This window comes from Balaenoptera ricei, chromosome 5, assembly GCF_028023285.1.
Source record: "Balaenoptera ricei isolate mBalRic1 chromosome 5, mBalRic1.hap2, whole genome shotgun sequence".
Lineage (NCBI taxonomy): Eukaryota > Metazoa > Chordata > Mammalia > Artiodactyla > Balaenopteridae > Balaenoptera > Balaenoptera ricei.
Window position 1 is genome coordinate 21,470,847 of NC_082643.1, and position 26,959 is coordinate 21,497,805.

At 39.8% G+C, this 26,959-nt stretch overlaps 2 protein-coding genes across 5 annotated transcripts in view; both read right to left on the bottom strand.

The window, feature by feature from the left end:
- Positions 1-16,457, bottom strand: part of DNAJB14 (DnaJ heat shock protein family (Hsp40) member B14) — a 43,377-nt gene extending 26,920 nt beyond the window's left edge. The window contains exons 1-3 of one of the 4 annotated variants that reach the window (XM_059922476.1): positions 16,167-16,238; positions 793-868; positions 366-537 (exon numbers count right to left, since the gene is read on the bottom strand). In XM_059922476.1, coding sequence (XP_059778459.1) covers positions 366-520 — 155 coding nt within the window. In that variant the 5' untranslated portion in view covers positions 521-537; positions 793-868; positions 16,167-16,238. Of the gene's footprint in view, positions 1-365; positions 538-792; positions 869-15,830; positions 15,981-16,166 lie in introns of those variants that run through there. The other 3 variants (XM_059922475.1, XM_059922477.1, XM_059922478.1) reach the window with 3 other exon arrangements.
- A 1,447-nt stretch (positions 16,458-17,904) lies between these two features.
- LOC132366350 (histone H2A.Z) lies at positions 17,905-20,173 on the bottom strand. The gene is made up of 5 exons (XM_059923917.1): positions 19,998-20,173; positions 19,477-19,554; positions 19,079-19,192; positions 18,600-18,729; positions 17,905-18,341 (listed from the first exon to the last, which is right to left on the bottom strand). The coding sequence occupies exons 1-5, from the start codon at positions 19,998-20,000 to the stop codon at positions 18,280-18,282; spliced, it is 387 nt and encodes a 128-aa protein (XP_059779900.1). The 5' UTR covers positions 20,001-20,173; the 3' UTR covers positions 17,905-18,279.
- Between the last annotated feature and the right edge of the window lie 6,786 nt (positions 20,174-26,959).

The window sequence follows — 26,959 nt, forward strand, 5'->3', positions numbered from 1 at the left end:
AAAACAATTCTTTATATATATATATATATATATACATATATATGTGACAAAACAATTCTTTATCCTCTTTCAATATTGTTATCTAAACACTGTATTGTGTCAAAAATCGAAACAATTTGCCTCAAAAAATTTCTTTCTGTAAGTAGCTTTGTGGCTTATAGTTACTTTAAAAGATGGAAACTTCCACAGAATTGGTAATTTACAGACTGATTTTATAAAGAATATAAAGCATAAGACACCCAGAGTTCAATTTCTCAATGTCTGTTCTTCTACTGAATTATAATTCAAACCCATTTTTTAGGTGTTATGACACTAAACTTACATTAGTATCAGTTATAATTGACATATAAGTTACTTATTCCTACCTGAGAACTCCATCTACTTGGTCTTTGGTGTAGCCTTTTCCGCTTTCACCACTACCAGAGGAGCTGTCCTTTGTGCACTTAGGCTTGCTTTGATCACCACTACCTGACGGTTTTCGGCAATGAGGGCTATTTCCAGCAGTGCTTCCATTTTTCATAATTATTTCCAATAGTGCTGTGGAAAGATACAGAAAGTATACTATCTCTGTTTACATCAAGGTACAAACACATGGTCTTGAGAAAAAAGTTATAAAGCTGACAAATTGTGTACTTCAGAAAGATACACCATAGGGTCTTTTAAAATAAATAGCAAGCATTCCCTTATGTACTTAGCTGTTGACAGACTACTGATCACCATTTAGAAGTAGAATATTAAGAAGTTTAATGTTAGTAACTCAAAACTACTATCATCCAATAACTTATGACATACTTTTATTTGTCACATCATGGTGAAACTGCAGAATACCAAAGAAAAAGATAGTCCTTAAAGTAGCCAATGAGATTACCTAAAAAGAAACAGAAATTAGACTTCCTATTTATTTCTCAGCAGCAACAATGGCAGCTAAGTGAGTAATATCTTCAAAATACTTAGGGAGAATAACTGTCAACTTGAGTTCTGCACTAATTTTCTGGAAATTACATAAGATTAAAATAAAAACATTTTCAAACAAACAAAAACTGAGAATATTTACCACTGAGGTTTCACTAGAAGATACTTAAAATACATATTTTGAACAAAAGGAAAATGCTTGCAGACAGGCTGAGATGTAAAAGGGAATGGACAGCATGAGGTTCAAATACTGTGGAGCAAACACTGTGGTAATGTGTGAGTAAATCTAAACTGAGTCTATAAAGCAACAGTATATGTCTAGGATCTCCTATAAAATACTGGAGAGGCACAGAAGAGGGGTAGAGAGAATATATGAAATAAGAATCGCCATGTATTCATAATGATTAAAGATGGGAGGGTGGTAGGGATTGACTAAACTATTCCCTCTCCTTTCGGGTATGCTTGAAACTTCCCATAATGAGTTAAAACTAAACATTGAAAAAAAAAATCAACAGAACTAAAAGGAAAAAAACAGAGAAACCCACCTTGACAGTAAAAGACTTTAACACATTTTTAATCCACAACTGACACTGGGTCGATTAAATAATCACTAAGGATACAAATGACATAAACTTCTAATTTATCAAGTTTGATCTAAGAAACATAAAGTAATTATACCCAACAAATGTGAATATTCATTCTTTACAGGCACACAAGGAATGAAAATTGACTACATTATAACTAGACCATAATATTATCCTCTTCAAATCTCAAAGAATTAGTATTACAATATACTACAATCTCTGAGCAAAATGCATTTAAGTGAGAAATCAATTATAAAAATGTAACTAGATCACAAATGGGTTGGAAAGGAGAAGAGTCTAGAAAAACTCATGTATCAAAGAAACAATCATAATAGAAACAAGAAAACAGAATTGAAGAAAAATGAACATACTACATATCAGACTTTGTGGGTCATCAAATGGTGCTGGCACAACTGGACAGCTATATGAAAAACAATGAATCTGGACCCCTTCTTCACACCATACACAAAAATTAGCTCAAAATAGATCACACACCTGTATGTAAGAGCTAAAACTATAAAACTCTTAGAAGAAACTATAGGAGTAAATCTTTGTGACTTTGATTTAGTCCAAAATTCTTAGATTTGACAAATTATGTAAAGTGGCAAAAGAAAATACAGAGAAACTGGACCTTATCAAAATTGAAAACTTCTGCCCCTCAAAGAATATCATCAATAAAGTAAAAAGACAATCCACAGAATATGAAAAAATATTTACAAAATCATATATCTGAAAGAGACATATATCTAGACTATATAAAGGATTCTTACAATTCAATAATAAAAGGACCAAAAACTCAATTAAAAATGGGTAAAGGATCTGAATAGACATTCTCCAAAATATACAAGTGATTAATAAGTACATGAAAAGTTGCACAACAATAGCCACTAGGCAAATGAAAATTAAAACTACAATGAGATACCACTTTACATCCACTAGGATGACTATCATCAACAAGATGGACAATCACAGGTGTTGGCAAGGATATTGAACAACGGGAACCCTTATACATTGCTGGTGGTAATGTAAAATGATATGTCCACTTTGAAAAATCATCTGGTAGTTCTTTAAAAGATTAAACATATAGTTACTATTTGACCCAACAATCCTATCCCTGGGTGTATACCCAAGAGAAATGAAAACATACATGTATACAAAAACTGGTTCACAAATGTTCATAAGAGTATTGCTCATAATAGAAAAAAGTTGAAACAACTGAAATGTCCATCAACTGATAAATGGATAAATAAAATGTGATATGTCCATATAATGGAATATTATTTGACAATTTAAAAAATGAAGTATTGATATATGCTACAACATGGATCAACCTTGAAAACATGCTAAGTGAAAAAAGCCAGTCACAAAAGACCACATATTGTATGATTCCATTTATATGAAATGTATAGAATAGGCAAATCTACAGAGACAGAAAGATCAGTTGTTGCCAAGGGTTACTGGGGAGGGAAGGATAGAATTGGGGAGAAATGAGGAGTCATTGCTAGTGAGTACAAGGTTTCTTTCTGTGATGAAGAAAATGTTCTAAAACTAATTGCTGTAATGGTTGCACAACTCTGTGAACCCACTGAATGGTATACTTTAATTGAATGAATTGTAAGGTATGCGAGTTACATCTCAGTAAAGCTGTTACATATATATTTTTAAAAATCCAGCAGTGTCATTGCCACATGGCTTGTGGGATCTCAGTTCCCTGACAAGGGACTAAACCTGGGCCACAGCAGTGAAACTGCTGAATCCTAACCACTAGACCACCAGGGAACTCCCGATAATTATTTTTAATATTTTACATATGAGAAATTTCTTCCATATCTTTTTCCTAGCTAATGCATTCAAGAGGTCACCAAAGACATAAGATATTCAGTTTTTATAACAATCTAGCTGTAGATGGTACAGAAAGGCTCTTAATTAGACACCAATCTAGTAGTTATTAACAATATAAGAATAACATATAGTTAATTTTTAACTATAGTTTCGTTCACATTTAATGCAATCACATTAACCTTGAGAGCAGAAGCCAGTACGGTCTAGTGAGTAGTGGTTCACAACTTTTTAATACGAAAAATTTTGTGGAAATTCTGGGAAGACAGCAGCTTACATTTTAAATCTCATAAATTAGAGCAATTAGACAGCAAAATCAAAACCTCATGTACAAAATCCCAAAATACAAGGTGGGGACAAGCCACCAATAGTTACAAGATCTATGTGGATAGTATCATCTGTGCAGGAAAAAGCAGAGGACAGTAACCGGGCGTTTTACCAGTCCACAGAACAGAATAACTGCAAAATAGCCAACAGGGACTCTCTATGAAGCAGAGCAGGCGAAAATGAGAAAAGTGAATAAAAAGAAATGGGTTTTGCTCACTACAATAGCATGTGATTGAAAGGGTTCACAATAAACTCTTAAGGGCATCCAGTCACTACAATTCTCAAAATTAATCAGTCAAAGCTCTCCTCCAGAACAAAGCCACACCAAGGAGAAACTTCTGGGAACAGGATCCAAACTGAAGAGACGAGAGGCAATAGAAAAAAAAGAAAAGCGAAAGTCCAGATAAAGTGGGGAAGGAGAAAGGAGTGAGGAGATCTTATATAGCAAGGTGACATACTTTCAAACATTACACAGAAACTGGAGAAGATCTCTGTGTATTTAGAAAGGCTAACTAACTTCACATAAAAATGAGTAAAAGAAAATGATAGACGTGAAATCTGATACAAAGTTACATTAAAAAAAAAAAAGAACAGGCTAAATCTCTGAACACAATGAAAGCACACCACAAAGACTTGCCAACAAAATAGGTAAACACTATAACCTACTATTTCAAAACAAGTTGAAAAGACTTTTAAAAATTATTCACAATACAAAAGAACAACATAAATTAGAATTAAAACCCCTAAAATTATCTACCCATGGCTTAGGTGATAAAACTCAGGAGACAATAAAAAAGAAAAGGAAAAATCAATTCAAAAAAGAAGAATTAAACTAGAAGAAACAAAGAGTTAATAAACACAACAGAACTGCTGTGTAAATGAAAGAGAACATAAAAAGGACAATTTTTTAATTAAAACAAATGAAAAAGGCAAAAAATTAGAAAGAAAATGGCAAATATCGAAGATAGTTAAAGAAGATCCAACATACATATAATGAGTCCTGAAGAAGAAAAATAAAGGAAATTAAACCAATATAAAAACAATTGGAGAAAACTTTTCTGATATAAAAATAAAAACATCTGAAACCACATAATGAAAGGGCAAATCATGTACCTAAGAATACTGACCCAGAAAAACCAACATCAAGATATACTCTAGTAAAATTAATTGGGCATCTAGTCAAAAAGATCAAATGGCTTATTCTCTTATAAAGAAAATAAGATTGTCATCAGACTTTGCTCATCAGTAGTACTTGCATAAAACAATAGAAATATATATTTAGATACCCACAGAAAGAAAATTTGAGCCAAGGATTTTGTATCCCTCACTAACTTCAAGCATTAAGACCCACAGCTGAACTGTTTTCAACATTCCAGAACTTAGGGAGCATAGTTCCCACAAGGCCTTCCTAGAAATCTACTAGAGAACAGGCTTTAGGAATCCAAAATTAGACATACAATGACATAAGGACTGATGGTGAACATTAAATGTACAGTGACCTATTGAGTTAAAACTGAACAACAATTAAAAGAGAGCACATAGTATGTAATAATAATATGCTCTGACACTGTAGATAGGTTCAAATATTTTTTAAATGGTAGGCTTCCTCTGTCTTTCCTTTTACTTGTAAAAAATCAGATTATTTGTCTTCTCTTCCTTTCATTTTCATTTGGCAGCTGAAGCCTGGACCAAAGAAACTTATTGGGACCAAGGAAGCACTCATAGCCAAAAGCATGGCTGAGCTTGACAGGCCTGCACCAATGGGATCAAAAATGCAACTCATTACATACAGGGGGAAAAATGAACAAATAAGTAAATTGATAATAACGGGAGCCACATTTCTTACTGTCAGAAAATGGAATTACAGGGGGCTTCCCTAGTGGCACAGTGGTTGGGAGTCCGCCAGCCTATGCAGGGGACGTGGGTTTGAGCCCTGGTCCACAAGGATCCCACATGCCGCGGAGCTGCTAGGCCCACGTGCCACAACTACTGAGCCTGCACTCTGGAGCCTGCGAGCCGCAACTACGGAGCCCGTGCACCACAACTGCTGAAGCCTGTGTGCCTGTAGCCCATGCTCTGCAGCAGGAGAGGCCACTGCAATGAGAAGCCCGCACGCCACAGTGAGCAGTGGCCCTCGCTCGCCGCAGCTGGAGAGGGCCCACATGCAGGAGCGAAGACCCAACACAGCCAAAAATAAATAAATAAAATAAAATTTTTAAAAAACAGAGAAAATGGAATTACAAATATGAAAATGCAGAAGGTTAGAATGAACCCTGTGGACTTCAAACGGAGGTGTGTGAATCTTTGCACAGATTGCAAAATTAATATAGATTAAATTACTACAGGCATGTGTATACCCACAAACATATATAACACACAGATATACATACACATACATACATGCAACATACACACACACATGCATTTATACATACACATACATGCATTCATACATACATATATTTCTCTTTTTTTAAAAGATTTATTTATTTATTATTATTATTATTTTTGGCAGCATTGGGTCTTCGTTGCTGCACGCCGGCTTTCTCTAGTTGTGGCGAGAGGGGGCTACTCTTTGTTGTGGTGCGCAGGCTTGTCATTGCAGTGGCTTCTCTTGTTGCGGAGCACAGGTTCTAGGCGCGTGGGCTCAGTAGTTGTGGCTCACAGGCTCTAGAGTGCAGGCTCAGTAGTTTTGGCGCATGGGCTTAGTTGCTCCACGGCATGTGGGATCTTCCCAGACCAGGGATCAAACCCGTGTCCCCTGCATTGGCAGGCGGATTCTTAACCACTGTGCCACCAGGAAGTCCCCATACATATATTTCTTAGCTCTACCAAGAGGACCTAGAGGCAATGACACACCTGTAGCAATGAGCTTATCAAGTGTCTATATCTTAGTTTCTAAGTACCATTATCCACTAAAAAGAATCAGGACTCCTGGGGAGAGAACTGGTTCCCAGGGCAGAGAAAGTAAAAAGTAAGCCTGAAAACTTTTTTGTGCCAGAAAGTAAGGAAGTTCAAAGAATGATGAGGACGTGTCAAAAAGACATAGCAGCCAGCTTGAAGGGGCTCCTACTGACTAAATCTGAGGCAATCTGAGCATCAAAATGAATAACGATAATAATGGATTAAATAGGAATCCATGAATCCATACTAATGAATAAAGTTGAGTGCCAACTAATAAACTGCAGAAGAAATAATGGAATAAAAAACCAACATGTGGCAACCATCAGAGATTTATTCTGGAAAGAATCATCAATGGATGCTAAAAGGAGTTGGTCAAAGTCTGCTGTGGAACAGGACATTTACAGTTTCAAAGTATTTTCCCACAAAATATTTATTAATTACAAGAGGGGGGAAAAAAAGTAAGTTTAGAGTGGAGAAACCTGGTAATCACCAACTTCACCAAGTGATCAAAGTTAACTTCACCAGTAAGGACCAAATTGACATAACATGTCTCCTGATAAGTTACACTAAGAACATGGTATGCCTGCCAAAGATTCATATGAGGAAATGTCAGCCAAACCCAAATTGAGGGAAATTCTATAAAATATCTGGTCTGCACTCATGAAAAATGCCAAGATCAAGAAAGAAAATAGAGGGGATGTAAATTGGTACAGCTGCTATGGAGAACAGTATGGAGGTTCCTCAAGAAACTAATAATAGAGCTATCGTATGATCCAGCAATCCCACTCCCACTCTTAGGCATATATCCAGAGAAAAACATGGTTCAAAAGGATACATGCACCCCAATGTTCATTGCAGCACTGTTTACAATAGCAAAGACAAGGAAGCAACCTAAATGTACATCGATAGATGAATGGATAAAGAAGATGTGGTACATATATACAATGGACTATTACTCAGCCATTAAAAAAGAATGAAGTAATGTCATTTGCAGCAACATGGATGGACCTGGAGATTATCATACTAAGTGAAGTCAGACAGAGAAAGACGAATATCATGTGATATCGCTTACATGCATAATCTAAAAAAGATGATACAAATGAGCTTATTTACAAAACAGAAACAAACTCACAGAGAATGAACTTATGGTTTGGTTACGGGGGGCGGGGGTTAGGGAGGGATGGATTGAGAGTTTGGGACTGACATGTACACACTGCTATATTTAGAACAGATAACCAACAAGGACCTACTGTAGAGCACAGGGAACTCTGCTCAATACTCTGTAATGACCTACATGGGAAAAGAATTCGAGAAAAGAATAGATACACGTATATGTATAACTAAATCACTTGGCTCTACACCTGAAACTAACATAACATTGTTAATTGTTTGATTAAACAAGCAATTGTTAGTCAACTATACTCCAATATAAAATAAAAATTAAAAAAAAGAAAAATGATATCTAGAGAACAAAATATGCCAAATAAATGCAACATATGTCCTTTTTGCTATCAAAAACATAACTGGGAGAACCGGCAGAATTTGAATGAAGTACATGCATTAATTTCATGAATCTGATGGTTATACTGTTGTTATGTAAGAGTGTCCTTGTCTTAAAAAACATACACTGAATTATTTAGGGGTAACAGGACATCATGTCTACAACTTACTCTTAATTGGTTCAGGAAAAAATATAATAAGAACAAATTGTGTATGTGTGTGGGTGGGGGAGAGATAGCAGGGAGAGAGAGGGAAGGCACGATAAAGCAAATGCAGTAAAATTTTATCAAATAGGAAGCCTGAGTGAAATGTACATAGGGAAGTCTACACTATTTTTAAGACTTTTCTATAAGTTTGAAAGTATTTCAGAATTTTAAAAAAGCTAAAATATGGAGGGAAAATAGAGTATATGAAAAGAAAATATAACTGTTTTCAGTAATCTTTATCAGTGAGGTAATATTGGTAATATTACACTGAAACTATTATGTATATGATGTGGCATAAAGCAAATAAATAATCATGACATAGTCTATCATTTGCCATGGACTTGAAAACCAGGATTACTACTGTGGAAGGAGAAAAATAGAAATAGAAGTGAGAAAAGTTTAAACACCCCAAAGTGCTTAACTTGAATTGGACTTACTAGCATAAACTTATTAAGCTGTTTTAGCTTAAAAAAAAAAAAATTCCCTAGTCTGTACACTGAAAAGGCTCAGCAACAATGAACAATCTATTAGCCACAGCATCCTTAGTACCAGATTGTGATACTGAAACACCATTTTCCACTAAAAGAAACCAGGGCTTATTGGAGATATGGTTGATTCCAGGTCTAGTATAGGGGATATATAAGAGGAACCTGAAACTTTCTGTTATACCAGAGAAAGGAAACTATTAAAAACTATTGGGAATGTGTCTATAGGACTCAGGAGCTAACCTAAAGGGGTTCTCACTGGCCAAATCTAAAAAATAATATTATCTGCTTTTGGAAAAGGGGAGCCAACTCCTTTTCTGGAAAACTGATAAAAGCAGTCAAGCACTTATCATATCCTGCCTTTCCTATATGAACTGCACCACTGTGTAACCCTAAGACAGATGAGGGGAAAGTGTCTCTTTATAGAAGTGTTTCATCGATAAAAGAAAAAAGTATTTTTTAAAAATTGTTAAAGCCAGATGAGAAAGTGGTTATATGTGCTTATATTTGCACGTGGCCACAAAGTCCCTATGCATGCTAATTAGAAGTTATCTGTACATTCCCTTTCATTCTTAGCACAAACACATTCTCTCATGGACATCTTCCATGTTAACAGCTAGATGCTAGATATTGCTAAAGCAGGATCATACAGTTGCTTTAAATTTTCAAGTTATTATGATACTGAAAATCTTTCTACAATTTCATGCGTAGGAGCTGTGCTTAACAATGGCCGTGTGTATACATGCACTCACGCCAAGCACTCTTTGGCTCCAGAAGAGTGAAAATTTGGACAAGTTCCATTACCTCTGGGTCTCACTATCCAGTTTTATCATCTTAAAATGGAATCAGCAAGGTTTTCTGGATTAACAATCACTGGAACCAATGCCTGAGAAGGTAATGTGATTCAGTTCAAATACTGCCAGAATTTAGAACACATTGGCCTTTTCTGATTTATTAAATGTCTTAGCTATCATATGAGATCTCAGTTACTACAATAATGTGCAGTATTACAAACATTAGTTGGGCAGATACAGTACTTATAAACCAGATTACATTTACTTTTGGTTTTAAAACTATGCAACCTTATTTTATGTGTTCACTTTCCAGACAAACAGCTTTGCTTGTGGTTTTAATGTAATTTGTACTTACTTTAAGTATACCCCATATTAAGGACCAGTGGAAAAGTAAATATAGTATTAAAAATGGTTATGTGGATAATCCAAAAGTGAAAAACCAAGATCTGTTTTTATTTCATAAGGTTCTGCTGCACACCTGTTATAAATAATGTCCATCACTAACAAAACCTAAAATAAGAACACATGATTTGAAAAAAGGATTTTTTTCCTTCTTCCTCGCAAACTGGAAATAGCTTTTGTGTGATTATAAAAGTAATGTTGTTCAGCTCATTAAAAAAGACATAACAAAGTGAAGATCACTTATAAATCCCAAGAAAAACAAGAAAAAAAATCACTCAACCATTTTGGTATATTTAACTCTAGTTACTCTAGTTGGCTAGCTGTCTAGCTTTTTATATATTCTGAAACAAAATGAGAATAATCTACATATGACTGTAGCCTACCTTTATTAAATTCATAATTCAATGTATATATCATTTTATAGCAATAAATCTAGGTCCACATCATCTTTATTTTTTAAGACCTTATTCAGAACTATTGCAATAGGGGAGAGAGAGCAGGCTGAACTCTGAATTCATTAAGGCAGCTGGGAATTTGTAGCCAATAAGCAGGGTGAGGTGGGTCAGTGGATGGAAAATTACTGAGGCACATCATCGTTTTTAATAGGTGCATAGTATATGAATGCAATGCAATTTATTTAATCAATTCCCACTGATGGACTCTTTCCAAATTCTTGCTACAGTGACAATCCTTATACATACATTTTTGCACACTTGTCCGATTATGGAAAAACTTCATTTGTGAATATATTACTATGAAAAGGCTTACAGCTATAACTTTTTCATTTATTTATTTAACAAATTGTCTTCATTGATAAGGGAATAAAATTATATAAACAAGTATTATTTCAGAAAATCTAGGCTTTACAGATGCCACAAGTATATGCAAAACACTGTTAGACACCCTAAGAGTAGAAAAGATGATTAACATTAAAATAGTTCCTGACAGCAGAGGAATTTTTAATGTAGGAAAGGAACAACTATATACATAAATAATACAAGGAATAAATGCAAGGCAAGGAGAACTACATGTTAACTAAGAAGGGAATGAGTAGTTGAATCCAAACGGAGATTAATCCTAACTTAAGGTAATTATTTTATGCTTAAATAGGTAACTAAAAAATGACAGAAAAGAGACGAATACTATATTGTTAATTCCAAGGCACTATCCAAATACTTTTGCCATAGTATTCAATAGTAATACATGAAATTCTTATAGCTCTTAATAAAATAACCTTAAAATAATCCTGTGAAGACTACAGATAAAACTGCGATCCAGGAAAGGAAAGGGGAATGACAGGAATTAAGCCATTTTTGTGTCCAGCAGATACTTTCTATTTCATTCTTCTAGAATGTAAGCTCCCAGAGGATAAGAACTCTGTCTTACTGTTCACTGACTCCCTAGTTCCTAGAACAGTGCCTGCCACGAAGAAGTATGGATTCAGTAAATATTTGTTGAATAAATATATCCCCATTTTATAGATGAGGAAATCAAGGATCAGAAGGACAGTTATGGATGTACGGGCACAAAACCATTAAATTAAGTTTCAAACCAAATTCAGTATTCTTTCTTCAACTATAACGTCTGAAATAGTTTGGTTATTAGCTGAAATTTGGAGATCATTTTGTAACACTTGGTGCTATCAAAATAACTGTTCTGAATGTATAATTTACACTTGTCACTAAATTTTGATTAAGTCAGAAACAGAAGAAAACGGAATTGTCTTGAAAGGAATAGGCTGGATAATACTCCAGATGTGAAATGACAGTTTAAAAGCTTTATTTTACCAATTTAAGTGCGACTAAGGGGGACAGAACTTTGAATTTTTTATCAGATTTAAATTTAAAAATAATGCAGCAAAAAAAAAAAAAGAAGAAAAATCTACACACATATGTCTCATCTGAGGGGAAAAATAAAAAGAGGACTATCGGGCTTCCCTGGTGGCGCAGTGGTTGAGAATCTGCTTGCCAATGCAGGGGACACGGGTTCGAGCCCTGGTCTGGGAAGATCCCACATGCCGCGGAGCAACTGGCCCGTGAGCCACAACTACTGAGCCTGCGCGTCTGGAGCCTCTGCTCCGCAACAAAAGAGGCCACAATAGTGAGAGGCCCGCGCACCGCGATGAAGAGTAGCCCCCGCTTGCCGCAACTACAGGAAGCCCTAGCACAGAAACGAAGACCCAACACAGTAATCAATCAATCAATAAATAAATCTTAAAAAAAAAAAAAAGAGGACTATTTTAATTGCTATTGTGCAGATAGATGCTGCAAATTATACGTGAGTTATCCATTCAATAAAGTAGACACAGGATGGCCTTTTTTGAAGCTGGAGGCTGCCATTTGGTTCAAATTACTACGAAATTCTTGAAAACAATTAAAATGCTTTTCTTTGAAAAAAAAATCTATACTTCAAACTGCCTGCCAATTAGTATGAAACACTAAAGTATTAAAGTACCAATGTAAAGAATTAAAACAGTGAGACTGTATCTCTGTAAAAATCCAAAACATATCAATAATCCAATAAATATACAGTTCAAGAAACTAAAATGCAATTTACTTTTGCATGCTGATATTACTTTTCCAGAATATTTATATGTCCTATGTAGTAGACATATACATATATCAATCCTTTCAAACATAAACCAAACTCACAGTATGAAAATATTTGAAAGCTGTAAAATTCAATTTGCTTAGAAGTCCACTGCAATAAATAAACTGTAAAATAATATTCTCAACTAAATACTTAGAAAGCAACAACGTCCTAGATTCATTTGAAGATGCTTTTCCTCAAGGGAAACTCTTGCCAGTTTTTTAAAGTGGTTTATCAATCAGACTTCTCACCTGGCAAGAATAAAATGTAAAGAGGACAAAAATTCTGGAATTTAGCTAGAACTTAGTCTCACATCTTCTCGTTCACTATATAAAAATAAAGAGAAATCAAAATGCAATGTTTTATTTTGCCTATCTTAGCATGAAAACACATTCATCCAAACTCTGAGTTATAAGGATTTGAGGGTAGTCTAGAATAGGTGAAATTCAGGTATAAAAATTTTAAATTCCATTTTAAACAATAGCTTTAATTCCCTTCTACACTAAATATTTTATCAGGAACTTATACAAATGTTCTAGATCTTTCCCTCCCCTGAATTCTTAAATTATTCCAATAAACATCTTCTGAGAACATTCTATGTAAAATACACGTTAAGTATTTGCACGTGACTTATCTCAGCTAATGTTCACATGGGCCCTTGATGAAATCTTCCTTTTACTCATAACTAAACAAGGCTTGGCAACGTTAAGCAACTCATCCCTGGTTATAAAGCTGTCAGAGGCAAAGTCTGCACCTGAATAAGGTCTTCAGACTACACCACAACTGTAATCAACCACTTTATTTGGTAATCACACATTGCCTTACAATACATTGTACTATTAACTTTCACTGTTATTTTCTTAATTTTCCCTATGTTCATGTCTTTAAGAGCAACATGTTGTGCTTTGATATCTTACAGTATCTTTAGTATTAGCAGATTGATTCATGTTGCTTGTATGATAGAATTACAGACTACAAGTTTAAAAATTCTCAAAGCCTCACACTTGTTAAATGGAAATGATACCAAAATAACTGAGTGCTGTTAAATGCCTTCCATGTATTAACTCATTTAATTCTCATAATAGCCCTATGAAATCGGTACCTTATTGTCCCATTTTGCAGACAAAAGTGCTAAAAGCTGGAAAGGTTATCTAACTTGCCCAAGATTAAGGTTACAAGCTAGTTTGGGGCAAGGTTTCAAAAGCAAGGGTATTCTGTCTCGAGTGGTTACACGCTCAATGTTAAAACTGTCCCTCTAAGACTAGACAATGACTAAATGAAATCATGTGTTCATACAGTAGAGAACTTCAAAAAATTTTAACTCTGGGCAATGATTTCTTGGATATGAAACCAAAAGCACAGGCAATAAAAGCAAAAATAGACAAATGGCCCTATATCAAACTTAAAAAACTCCTGTACATCAAAGGAAACAACAGAATGAAAGACAACCTACAAAATGGGAGAAAAAAATCTGCAAATCACATATCTGATAAGGAGTTAATATCTAAAATATATAAAGAACTCCTACAACTCGACAACAAAAAAATAACCTAATTTAAAAATGGGCAAAGGACTTGAATAGATATTTCTCAAAAAATGATATAAAAATGGCCAACAAGCAAATAAAAAGATGCTCAACATCACTAATTGTTAGAGAAATGCAAATCAAAACCACAATGAGATATCACCACACACTTGCCAGGATGGCTACTATCAAAAACCAAAATGCAAACAAACAGAAAATAACAAGTGTTAGTGAGGATGTGGAGAAACTGGAACTCTTGTGCACTGTTGGTAGGAATGTAAAATGGCGTTAACTGCTATGGAAAACAGTATGGCAGTTCCTCAAAAAAAGTGAAAACAGAATTACCAATATGATCCAGCAATCCCATTTCTGGGTATATATCCAAAAGAAGTGAAAGCAGGATCACAAAGAGGTATTTGCACACCCATGTTCATAGCAGCATTATTCACAGTAGCTAAGATATGGAAACTACAATCTATTCATAGATGATGAATGGATACCGAAAATGTGGTGTATATATATGCAATGGAATATTATGCAGCCTTCAAAAAGGAACTCCTGTTATATTTATGCTACAACATGGATGAACTTCATGGACACTATGCTAAGTTAAATAAGCCAGTCAAAAAAGGCAAGTACTATATAATTCCACTTATATAAGTTATCTAAAGTAGCCAAATTTTTAAATGAAATTACAGTGGTGGTTGCCAGGGGCTGGGTGGGTAGGGAAATGGGGAATTGTTTAATTGGCATAGAGTTTTAGTTTTCTAAGACAAAATTTTGGAGATCTGTTGTACCACAGTGTGAAAATGGTTAACACGACTGAACTATACACTTAAAAATGGTTAAGTTGGTAAATTTTGTTGTGTTTTTGCCACATTAAAAAAAAAAAAAAATCACTAACTTTTCTTTCATTTCCCTCTCCTGTCCTCCCTGGTACAGTACTTAACAGCAGTGTAATGAAAAGGATAGAGAAAAGTACAGAATGCAAGGGCTTCAACAATGTAGAAGAAAATTAAGAAAACAACAACAAAATGAAACAGGTCGCCCCACATTCTTACTTACTGATAATTTTCTTCTTAACCTGGAAATATCTTGAACCTCAAGTGAAACAGTATCCTATCGGCCAGACAATGGAGTGTAGTGGTGAAGGGCCTTTTGGAGCTAGACAGCTCAAGTAGTATTATTCTGACTTTGCTACTAATTACTGTCTGACCTTGGGTAAGTTATTTTCATTCATTCATTCATCAAAAAGTCTGCTTCCATATGAGTAAACCTGGTCAAATGAATCCTAGGATTGTTCTGGGAAGTAAATGAAACAATTCATGTAAAACACTAGACACTTTGTAAGCGCTCAATACATGCTGGCTATAATTACTTTACAGCCTAGAAAGCAGGACAAGAACAGGACTTCGACTAAAGGAAGTCCAGTACTCTATTCCTAAACATGTGCCTCATTTGCCGATAATTATGGTGCTATCGAATCGGATACTACTTAGCAAATCATTCCTGACTCTATCATTCTTGTGCTCCTCTCTTCTAAAGAACTGTCTCTCGGAAAAGCAATGTCATCTCAGGTGTTCGAAAACGTCTGCTTTGGCAACAGTGTTTCCTAGCCCAGAGGCGGTGGAACCAGGGACCTGTACATTAACCACCAAGAGTTCCCCGTTCCTCTCACTTCATTAGGGGCCTAGACCTTATTTGGGGGTGAAGATGAGGAGGGAAGGGGCCACACACCCACACACCCAGATATAAAGCCTCACTCTGGTAAGACAGCACCAGACGAATCTCCTGGAAGAATGACAGCTGGACATTTACGAAAACCGACCGGGGAACCGGCAACTCTCGCCTGCCGGCTGAGAGCCGGCATCTCGCAGGCAAGCTGGCGCGGAGGGAGTCTCGGGCGGTCCACAGCGGGCCTGGCTGGGTCGGTCAGGGCCGGGGCGGGGGTGTGTCGGGGAGGAGCGTCCGGGGGGCCAGGCGGGCGGGGTCGTGGGGCCCGGGGGCCCCGCGGCTCCCAGAGGGGCGCTGGTGGGGCGGGGGCGGGCTGCGCGGCGGCCCGGGGACCGGCCGGGGAAGAAGGGGACCGAGGGCCTCACCGCGGGCCGAGGGCAGTGGGTAGAGCTTCTCGGCCTTCTGCAGGAAGCGCTGGGCCTTCTCGCGGTTGCCGGCGTTCAGGGCCTCCCGGGCGATCTCGACACATTTCTCCGCCTCATCCCGGTTCCCCTCCATGGCTTGCGCCTTCTTCCGTTTCCTGCGGGAGCGCAGCGACGAGAGGCGGAAGCCGCCGTCGCTGAGGAGGCGAAGCCGGCCGGGGATGGGGGGGCGTGCGGAGGCGAGCGGGGAGGAGCGCAGGCGACCGCGGCGGAGCGCAGGCGACCGCGGCGGCGGGGCCCCGGCGCGCTGGCGGGCTCACGGCTCCGCCTCCTCTCGGCGGCCTCCCCGCCCCCCGCGGGCGGCTACGGCTCGAGCCGCATCCCTCCCGGCCCCCGACGGACCTCCCGGGCCCGACCGCCCGAGCCGACTCGGCGGTCCCTGCCTGGCGCGGCCCGGCTCGGGGCCGACCGACTTGGGGGGCGGGGGTGCGGGCGATACCGGGCCGGCTGCCCGCCGGGGGGTTCCGCCGAGGCGGGGACCCGACCGCCCGCAGCGGCAGTGCCGTGCCCCCTGACCTCCCGGGGCGGCCCGCTCGGGCGGCAGCCCGCCTTCCTATAGCGGCCGGGCGACGGGTCGGGGTGGGGACGTCAGTTTTCAGGAAGATTCCCAGGGATCGAAGGCCCCGCCTCTGGCCCCCCAGCCTCGGGAGGATTCCGTCAGGTGAGGACCGCGCTTCCGGCACAGGTGTTCAGGAAGCCCAGGAGAGCTTCGTTTGACCCTCACTCCTGTTTCATTGCCGTATTTCAGCGATACACCATTTTTCCGACCCAGATGCCATTAAACTTAGTACATCCAAGAGGTACAAAGCAAACACTTACATAATTTGTAGCTTGCACTTATTCTGGTGAAAACCACAACCCTAATAAGGCTTCATGACCGAAACAGGGCGGAAATCAGCTCTTTGGGAGCATATTACCATCACATAAGTAAACTTGTTGGGTTTTTTCCCTTCTCCCATTTTAACATCACCCCTTGGGAAATGCTGTACCATGTCATGTTGGTCTCCTCGGTGAAGGGAAAGGGCCCACCTTTTGCTTGGTAATGCCCTCTTCCAAATTTCAAAAATTAAGAACTGGCCAGAAACCAAGTGTCGAAATGATCCGTACTACAAAATGCTCAGTAGAGATATTGTTAGCCATGCCAGCAAATATGAACTCAGGACTTTCATAGAAATCCTGATTCCCCTCTGTAAAATGGGAATAGCACGTCCCCCAAAGATGTTACCGTGCATTGAACAATTTAATTCAAGTAGGCTTCAAAACAGCCTGCAGCACACAGGAAACACTATTCTCAGTCTAAACTGGAAGTTCCTTCCGTGGAGGTAGCTACATACAGGACTTCCCTACCTGCTCCCCACCTCTCCCACCAAACTCCACCACAGTGCTCTGGTGTAGTGCTGCTGTCACAAACAGCAAACACAGCTAACAAACGGAGATGGTCAAACTTAACCTAGAAAACAGCAACTTGTCCCATGTTCCAGCTCCTGCTGAAGTTTTAAAACCTTTAATAGTTCATTACATAGTAGTCAAAAAATATTATACTTGTGCCTTCTGACTCTGCTGATCTACAGAATTAACAGTTTAATTTCAAGGAAAGAAATGTGCTTAGGTTGCTTGATAAGATACCTATTCAAAACAAAGCTGTTCCTATGATAATCAAGCAGATTTTATACACAACTAGTTTGGGATATGACCTTTATTGAGCTTATCCACCGGAGTGGAAATAATGTCTGTACAAAACCAAATGTTTGTTACTATAACTTCTGCATCACAATTAAAATCCAAACAGTTTTTTAAAAACAGTCAACTCAATCAAAACCCACTATTTCAGAATCAATAGCTTCTTTGAAGCCACAGTAACACTTAAATATGGTTAAGACTCGAATGCAGAAATTTGGTTGGTTGGAAAGCTAATTAAACTTCCAACTTGCTCAAATAGAATTACAAAAAGGCAAAATTGTGTTTTTCACAGAGATACAGTCCACTGGAATCACCAACACTGGACAGCTGTTAGAGTACTTAAGAGTCCTGAGATAATAAGGAATCCAGGCATCCTTTAGACAGTCTTCTGTTGTCCTTTCTTCCCAATCAGAGATTTGTGGATGTGTGGAATGACACCTGGAAGAAGGATAAAATAACATAGTACTTTAAAACCAAGATAGTTTAATGTTCAACTTGGAAGACGTCTTTAAATGTGAGACCAAAGTGTGCAGAGTAAAAATTCAGAAATACATACAGATATCAAATTTCATGATGCAACCATACTACAAATCACTGAAACTATACTGTGTCCTCTTCTAGACTGAAAATTACTAGTGGGAATTAAAGCAAAGAATTCTTTTCTCTAAAGAAATTAAAATTTTAGTATTTACATACCACCACCAGCAATTGTAGCCTTGATGAGAGAGTCCAATTCTTCATCTCCACGAATAGCAAGTTGCAAGTGACGAGGGGTAATACGTTTTACCTTCAAGTCTTTTGATGCATTTCCTGCCAATTCAAGTACCTAGAAGACAGAATGTAATCAATCTCCTTCCCGCTTTCCTTATCTTCAAGATCCTGACAAGAATCAAAGCCTCATGAACGTGTATCTACCAAGTGTCATCTCCCCCACTACCTGAATGGCAAAATACGCAAAAGCTATAAAGGGGTCACGCAATTTTATTTCCTAAAGCCGCAAACTCAAGCCCAGTAGGATCCCATCGTGAACACCAGCCCCCTCTAGCGTTGTCAGAAGCTTCTCGACGCGTTTAGAGCCTGGGAGTTTTCTTGCATCACTTTCCTCCTTCCCTCCCGCCGCCTCCCCCCACCCCCCCCCCCAATCTTTCCCAGATGATAGGCGTACACCCATTTACCTCTGCGGTGAGGTACTCCAGGATGGCTGCGCTGTACACAGCGGCAGTCGCGCCCACACGTCCATGGCTGGTCGTCCTAGATTTCAGGTGTCGATGAATACGGCCCACCGGGAACTTTATTTTTAGAATACACAAACATAAATGCACAAAGATAGACGGGCCAAAGAGGGTAAAATTATACGCGCGCCAAAGCAAGGGGAACGGACGCTGGTGCAGCAACGCGCCCCAGCACCCACACACGTGATCGCCCCCCTCCCTGATATTTATTGTATCGGTAAACCAAGTCGCGACACCATCACCCACGCAAAGACGAAACGCTCATCTAGAGTGGTGATAAACAAGAGAGGAAAAGGAAAGAAAAACGCCACGATTCCCAGACTGCACGAACCACCACTGACCTGCAAACCGGCTCTCTGCGAGCGGGAAACCGCCTTTGTCTTGGCCTTTCCGGAGTCCTTCCCAGCCTTACCGCCAGCCTGCGGCGCGCACACGCCCGCGAGCGAAGAAGGAACGCAGAATATAGGATTACCAGGGCGGCGCGCCCCTCCCCCACCGCGGCGCGGCCCGGGCGCGAGCGCGGCCCCGTTCCCAGCCGGGGTCTTCGGCCCGTCGCGCGCCGCAAGGGCGACCCCGCCCGCCCGACCCGCGCTGCGCGCCCGCCGCGGCCGCGCGCCGCCGTCCACCCGCTCGCCGCCCGCTGGCCCCCAGCGGCGCTGCGCGCGCCACCCAACCGTCGCCGCCCGCCGCGAGATCGGAGGCTGCTCCGCTCGCCGCCGACAAAACACCTCCCCCCGCTCTTCCAAATCCTGTCTCCGCGCGTTCCCAGCCGCTGCCGCTTCAACCCCATCTCCGTTTGTAACGGGTTTTTCTCCCGCCGGCAAAAACCCGCGGAGTCTTCGAGCGCCTCCACCAAGTTTACCATTTCAAATTCTGCTGAAGCTCAAACAAGCAAGGCAGAGAGAGGACTAGTCAAACACCCAGCGAGAACCTGCCGCCTACTCCTTCGTCGCACCGCGATTCAAACTGCGCTGTCTCCCGCCTTCCCCGCGCCCTTTATACTGCAGAATGTTCCCTCATCCGGGAACTCGGATTGCTCATCCCACCAATGGCTGCTACCCGCCCTCGGGACGCGTCCTTGAAGCCTCAGCCAATGAGCAAGCGAAGAAAAGGGCGGAGGGGCGGGCGCTTCGCAGCTCGAGTCGCTATTGGGGCGTGGAGAAGGTGGTGGGGGAGGGCGGAGGGATGGGAACTGGGGAGAAGAAGGGCACGGCGGCGGGAGGGAAGAAACAGAGCGAGCTACGCTGCGGGAGCAAGGGGACCCGCCGGCTGTGGTCACGTGTCTGGGAGGCGGGGCTGAGAGGCTTAGGGGAGGGGCACGCAGTACCGAGCACCGCCCCCCTCCACCCCCCAACCCCCGTCGCCCGCTCCGCCTTCGTCTCCTAGCCTGGTTCCAGAGACTACGTGAAGTCTCCGCGGGGTCTAGCGCGCCCCCCTTCCCGCCCTGCCCACCCCGCAAGAGCACCTCGCAGGCGGAGACCCGCCAGTCCTCATCATTCTTCCGGTCCCTCCTCCCCGGTCCCCTCTGCATCCCTTCGGATCCTCCGGTCTAACAGGTAGCGCGAACGCGTCCAGTGAGAGGAGCCCCGAGTTCATCGCGAACCACAGCCTTGATAGTGATGCCGCGTTCCTTCCCCCTAGGCGAGTCCCGAGCCACCGACTGATCACGACCCACTGTTGCCACTTCATTTTCAGCTGAATGTCGCTACTCTCCTTTCCTCACTTTTGACTCCCCTACCTCTCCTACCCCACCCCAACGGGATAGTTTCACAGGAAAATCAGTGAAGCAGAGTCACCTCGTTGGTCACAAAAGACGTTTTGGTCTACCCATAGAGGGCCTGGGGTGAGGCGGTAATCTTTTCTTAAATCTTAAGCCGTGTTTTTGTGGAAATTACATGTCAATGGGTTGTACCTATAGCCTGGTGTCTAAAGTTGATTTAGTGAAACCTCAAAGCTATTATGTGTCAACTTGTATGCTAAACAGTTTGCTACATGACAAATGTTCGGTAAATGTCAGTGGGGTAACTCCCAACATGATTCACAGACAGTTACAGATGGTCCGTGTAATCAATTGCAAATGGTGGGCTTAAAATATAGTACTGTACACACACAGTACGATCCTAATGCCAGCTACTTAGTCTTCCAACTAATAGATTAATAACACCTGTATACATGTCCAGCTGCTTGAAGAAAGCAGTGATCTAAATCTTTAATATTTATAGTGTTTAATAGTGTATTACATTTTAAACATATTTCAGTATTTCTGACGTCAAGAAATTTTGAAATACATACTTTTAAATACTGTAGTTGGGGTTTCAATTTGAAAGATTTTATCAAATTAGAGGACCTCTTTATTTCTAGGAGTTAAGTTCCAAGATTCCCAACAATTTGACACGAAGGCTTATTTTCTTCCCCTTGCAACTGAGATTTCTTAGGATGTAATTAATCAATAGCAAGAGTTAATCAGCTCTCCCACTGAATTGATATAATGACCTTAAAAGCTATGAAACCTGATGTAATATTTAACCTGAGCTCCACTGAGGCTTCCTGACACATAACTCACAAACCGACATTAATACCTTTTCCAGTTTGGAGACTATATATGTACTCTTTGCTATGAGGCCCAGCTAAAGGAATTCACTGTTGCCTCACTGAATAGTGGTTAAGAGAATGAGCTCAGGAGCAGGTAGACAAGAATTCTGCTCTGCTTCCTTCTCAGTGTGTCATCTTAGTTACTTTTTGGAGCTTCAATTTCCTCTTCTATGAAAAGGGTATGATAACACCTATTTTCAGATGGTTGTTGAAAGATTAAAGGAGAAGGTATGTGATATACGTGCTAATGTGTTTATCACACAGCAAGCCCTCGACGATAACTATGGTATCTTCTACACTGGATGTTGGGGAGGGATGAAATAAAGTATCTTCGATTCCTAAGTCTTTTTCCCTGTCTAGTGCATTGTCGTCCTTTGACATGAAAGCAGCAAGCCTGAAACCTACCCGAAGTATATGCAACCAACTCATCCAACATCCAAACTAAAATCCAAAATTGGTTTAATACTTTCAATAGTTCTCCACATCCTTTGGAGAATGGGAGAATATCAGTTTCAACACTTTTCACAGCAGTTTTGTGAAGATTTCCTACTCGCTTTGCTGCCCTGGAAACAGCATGGTAAAAATGTGTTAATATTCTTGGTTTCTGTCTCCTCAACTTGGGTTTATACTAATACATGTAATACATGTATATATATAGCCAGAGCTATATAATTCTTTTTGTTCAATGCCATACCCAGTCAGCTACTTAGTAAGTGCTCTCTTGTCATAGGAAACTAATATGAGGTAGATGGCTCCACTGTTATTGACTTTCTCCTTAATAGTCTTTTCCTAACTCAGCCACACTTTCTATGATCAATTATTATCCCCTCTCAAACACTAGTATGAATGTTAACTTCTATTCTTGACTTTTTATGTTGAGAATTTGAGAGATGGTCTCACACTGGGGAATCTCAAATTTCTCAAGTACATCTTACTTTGAACACCTGTTTTTAAGCAAATGCAAACAGACTTCCCAGTTATTTCAAAGGATATCAGCCTACCACTGGTAGTGGTCCCTGGCCTGTTAGGAACTGGGCCGCACAGCAGGAGGTGAGCAGCGGGGGAGGAGCAAAGCTTCATCTGTATTTATAGCCGCTCCCCATCGCTCGCATTACCGCCTGAGCTCCGTCTCCTGTCAACATTATGTAGAGTTGTATAATTATTTCACTATATATTTGAATGTAATAATAACAGAAAGAAAGTGCACAGTAAATGTAATGCGCTTGAATCATCCCCAAACTACCCCCCCACCCCCCGGTCTGTGGAAAAATTGTCTTCCCAGAACCTGGTCCCTGGTGCCAAAAAGGTTGGGGACCGCTGGCCTAGATAGATAATGGCAGAATTCTTTTGGTTAGATAATCCACATTAGAATCTTGGCATCCACCTAGGGCATCCGGGAAAGAAAGTGCCTTCAAGGACTCACACAGTTGTCAATAACTGAGTCCCACTGCAGTATAATACAAAATATTGAGCTAGAGTAAAAGAACTGGGAATGATTCTGGGCAACCATATGCCCAGCCATATAGCCATGCTAGCTATATGGCCCTGAGTAGGTTGAACTCTAAGCCACAGTTTCTTCATTTTTTTTAGAGGGATTCACAGCACTAGATAAGCCAACCTCATAGAATTGTGAAGGGATTTCATGAAGTGTGAGGAATATACTCCATATATTCTAATATGATGTACTAATATTTGTGGCACAAAGGCCATAGTTCTCCCTGAATTCTTCACGTAAGTGTGATTATGTTAAGAGACGCCTATGTGTTTAACTCAGTGTTGATGAAACAAAGACCATGGATTTAAATTCCAAATTTCCCAGTTATACGCTTCCCATGACCACAGATTTCACACACTTAATTTCACTCACAAATACAGGGCATAAATAAAGAGGATCAGCTGAATCTACTCTACCTGATCCATTGCCATTTCAGGGAAAACAATTCAAAAATCATGGGACCCAATATCTCTTTTAATACGCACTAAGTTATTTTTTCTGTATGTTAACAGTCCTCAAAATTTTTGGAAATTTGCTGTTAATTTTAAAATTAAAAAATTGAGGGTCTTTTCTTCTCATATTATCCTTTCATTGTCTATTATTGATCTTTAGGATTTGCTGGGTAGAGAGAGAGAGTCTATGTGTTGATATTGTTTTCCCAAATAATGTTTCACCTATATTGGTATTTAATAGCTTATCCCTCCAGCTAAATTGTAAATTCACTTGCATAATAATGTCCCTATCATACGTTTTTAACATAATTTCAAGAAGATTGTTATTGACATTTAACACATTTTTATTATTGTATTGTCTTCTTTGTCTTTATATATGCAACTGAAATGGAATACAATACCATACATCTTAACATATGATATATAATCCCTCCCTAATAAATGAATAGATGTGATATATTCCAGTTTGGTGCTGTCAGCCTGTTAGATAAACTAGAACACAACCATTAAATTGTACGATGTGCCAGGCAACAGGCCAAGCAATAGCAGTTGGGAGATGGGATATATAAGGCTCAGGTTCTTCCCTCCATCTAGCTGAGAGGATTAGACAAGGAAGAAAATTTAAACAATGCTCTAATCGTTAAGACCACATTTCTAAGGCTGTTACAAAATAAGTACCTGATTGGCTGCCAAATCGACAGTTCCTCTAGCTTGAAGGACAGAAAAAACCATGGGCTGAAGTGTTTTGAAGAATTTATGTTTAAATGGACAAGGGGAGAGATTGACTAGAATGGCAGGTTAACGTAAGGAAGGAGCAGTTTGAAGGTAAATGTGGCCGTGATTCCTGGTTATAACCCTGTGTCTATTTTCCCATCTTCCTCAGTACTGGAACTTCAAATTTTTAGTGGGGCACTTGGTCATCAGAATATAAGTACATTTGGCCATGGAAATAAGTTTTGACCAAAGGGTGTAAGCAGCAATGGTAGGCACAAAAAAGATCTGGAAATTTCCTTAAGAGAGACAAGCCCTTTTCTTTTCCATTTCTTCTTCTCACTGACTGGAATAAAGACAAAGTTGGAAAGCCATTTTGGACCATGAAATAAACTTGGGAATGTAGGCCACATATAAAGGAAATCAGATAGAAGGAGCAAGAGTCTTTGATACTATGGAGTTTCAAACCTGCCCTGGATCTCTTTGAACTTTTACATCTGTTTTGTTTGAGCCACTTTTATTTTGGATTGTCTATCACTTGCTGAACCTGATCTTAGCCATTACAGTAGGTAAACACCCTAAATCTTAAGGAAAGATAGCACAGTTTACCCTGAGGCACTAAGAAACCAATCAATATTTCTGAGAAGGGGTTCCTTGATTTTAGGGTACTAATCTCGCATGGGGTACAAGGCAAATGACAAAAGGGAAAATTTTTGTTAGAAGGCTGGTAAAGCTGATGTATGTCATTTAGGTATAAACCCTAAAACCAGTATAACACTGAAACCAAGACAAGGATGTAAAACATCTTGAAGGAAGACTCAATAAGATTTAGTAGCTAGGTGTGACATTTACGAAGGTATAGGAAGTGGACATGGATAAATGAGAGAGGGCGTGAAAGAAGATACTCAGGTTTTTAGGTTGGCGGTCTAAGATATGAAGTAGCATCTATAGACATGGGGATGCCAAAAGGGTAGACATGGATGGGCAGAGGAGAGAAAAAAGAGGAAAGTCAGGAAAGTTATGAAATATTTAAGTTGACATTTGGAGAATTCAAGTGGAATTTTCTAGTAAGCATGTTGGCAATAAGGGCAAGAGCTTCTGAAAGAAGAAGTTTCAAAGATATATCCCAAGAAGAATTCCCAACAAAAACATTAGGTGATGATGTCAGAACTGTTGAAAGATAAAGTGAGGCATATTTAAAAGTTTTAAGAGTTTATTTGAGCAAAAATCAATTGGAATCAGGCAGTGCCAAGTTGGAAGTGGTTAGGAGCTTTCTGCCAACAGGAGCCGGGTTGGGGGGGGGGGGGGGGCGGCGGTGGAGACTTCTGTAGCGAAGGTCTGGAAGCAAAGAAAGGAAATAATTTGACTGGCTATAGCTTAAAGCAATTGGTTGTCTTTAGGTTTTGATTTCATAACCCCGAGGCATTTACAGGCTTAGATTTTAGGCTGCCATAGCATTAGAGCCACCTCAATCTAATAACCTCATCCTTTAATTAATTTGACACCACAGATGACAATACCAAGGAAAAGAGTGAATACAATTGAAAGCTGAAGAGCAGCCGAAGAAAAAGATCCAGAGAAGTAAAACGTAGTGTCAGTAGACATAATGATTCCATACTAAACTAGAAAACTCCTGTAGTTACAACATCTGACAAGATGATGTTCATCACACATGTATTGTTTGCTCCAGGTAAAGAATAATCTGTTTGATCTCTACTACTCTCTTCTGTTTACCAAAGATGATGATGTTGCCATAACTTCGGAGACTAAATCTCGTTTTATCAAAACTCTTGGTTATTAAGTAAATCATTTATGCCCAATGTTATAAGGCAATGAGAAAAGCCCATTGGCTAAATTCTGTAAGTTTGAAATTCCACATTCCTACCTTAGTACTAGTGGGAATCCAAATACCACCTTCATCCTGAGGAGGAAAGGGAGAACCACAAAAAAAAAAGGCAAGAGTCTAAAACCATGCAATTTATACTTCACACCCCTCTGCAGACTTTGGCCCCAGGGCCAAAACCATATAAAAGTTGTGGTCATCACACCTATTGTTAAAACCTTGTACAGATAAATGTGACTCCCTAGTCCTCTCAATTGGATGGACATAGCTCAGAGAAGAATCTGAAGGTTTTTCCACACCCTTAGACTTTCCCAACTTCATTTTGTGTGCGTGGTACGTATGTTTGTGTGTGTATGTAGGAGTGGGAGTGGTTGTTTGGAATTATGTTTTAGCACAGAATAACCTGGTGAAAGCTAACTAATCCAGCTAACAATCTATCTGAAAATCATCTTGTTAACTATTGTAACTGCTTTAAGGAGTTTTTCCCAGTTTGCTATAGAATTATTCTCATCGAGATTTCATACCGTCTGGACCCAGGCAGAGAAAGAAAGAGCAATGCTTTTGCTTATAGGAGTAGATAAGGCTTTCAGAACATGATTAATGAGTCACTAGGTTTAGGATACTTGAGACATGATATTAAGCAAGATCAATTGCTCAAAATGCTTCCTAATGATTCTGTACATTTACAAGGCGCTTTATGAGTTTTCTATGGAATTTGACCTAGAGGTCAA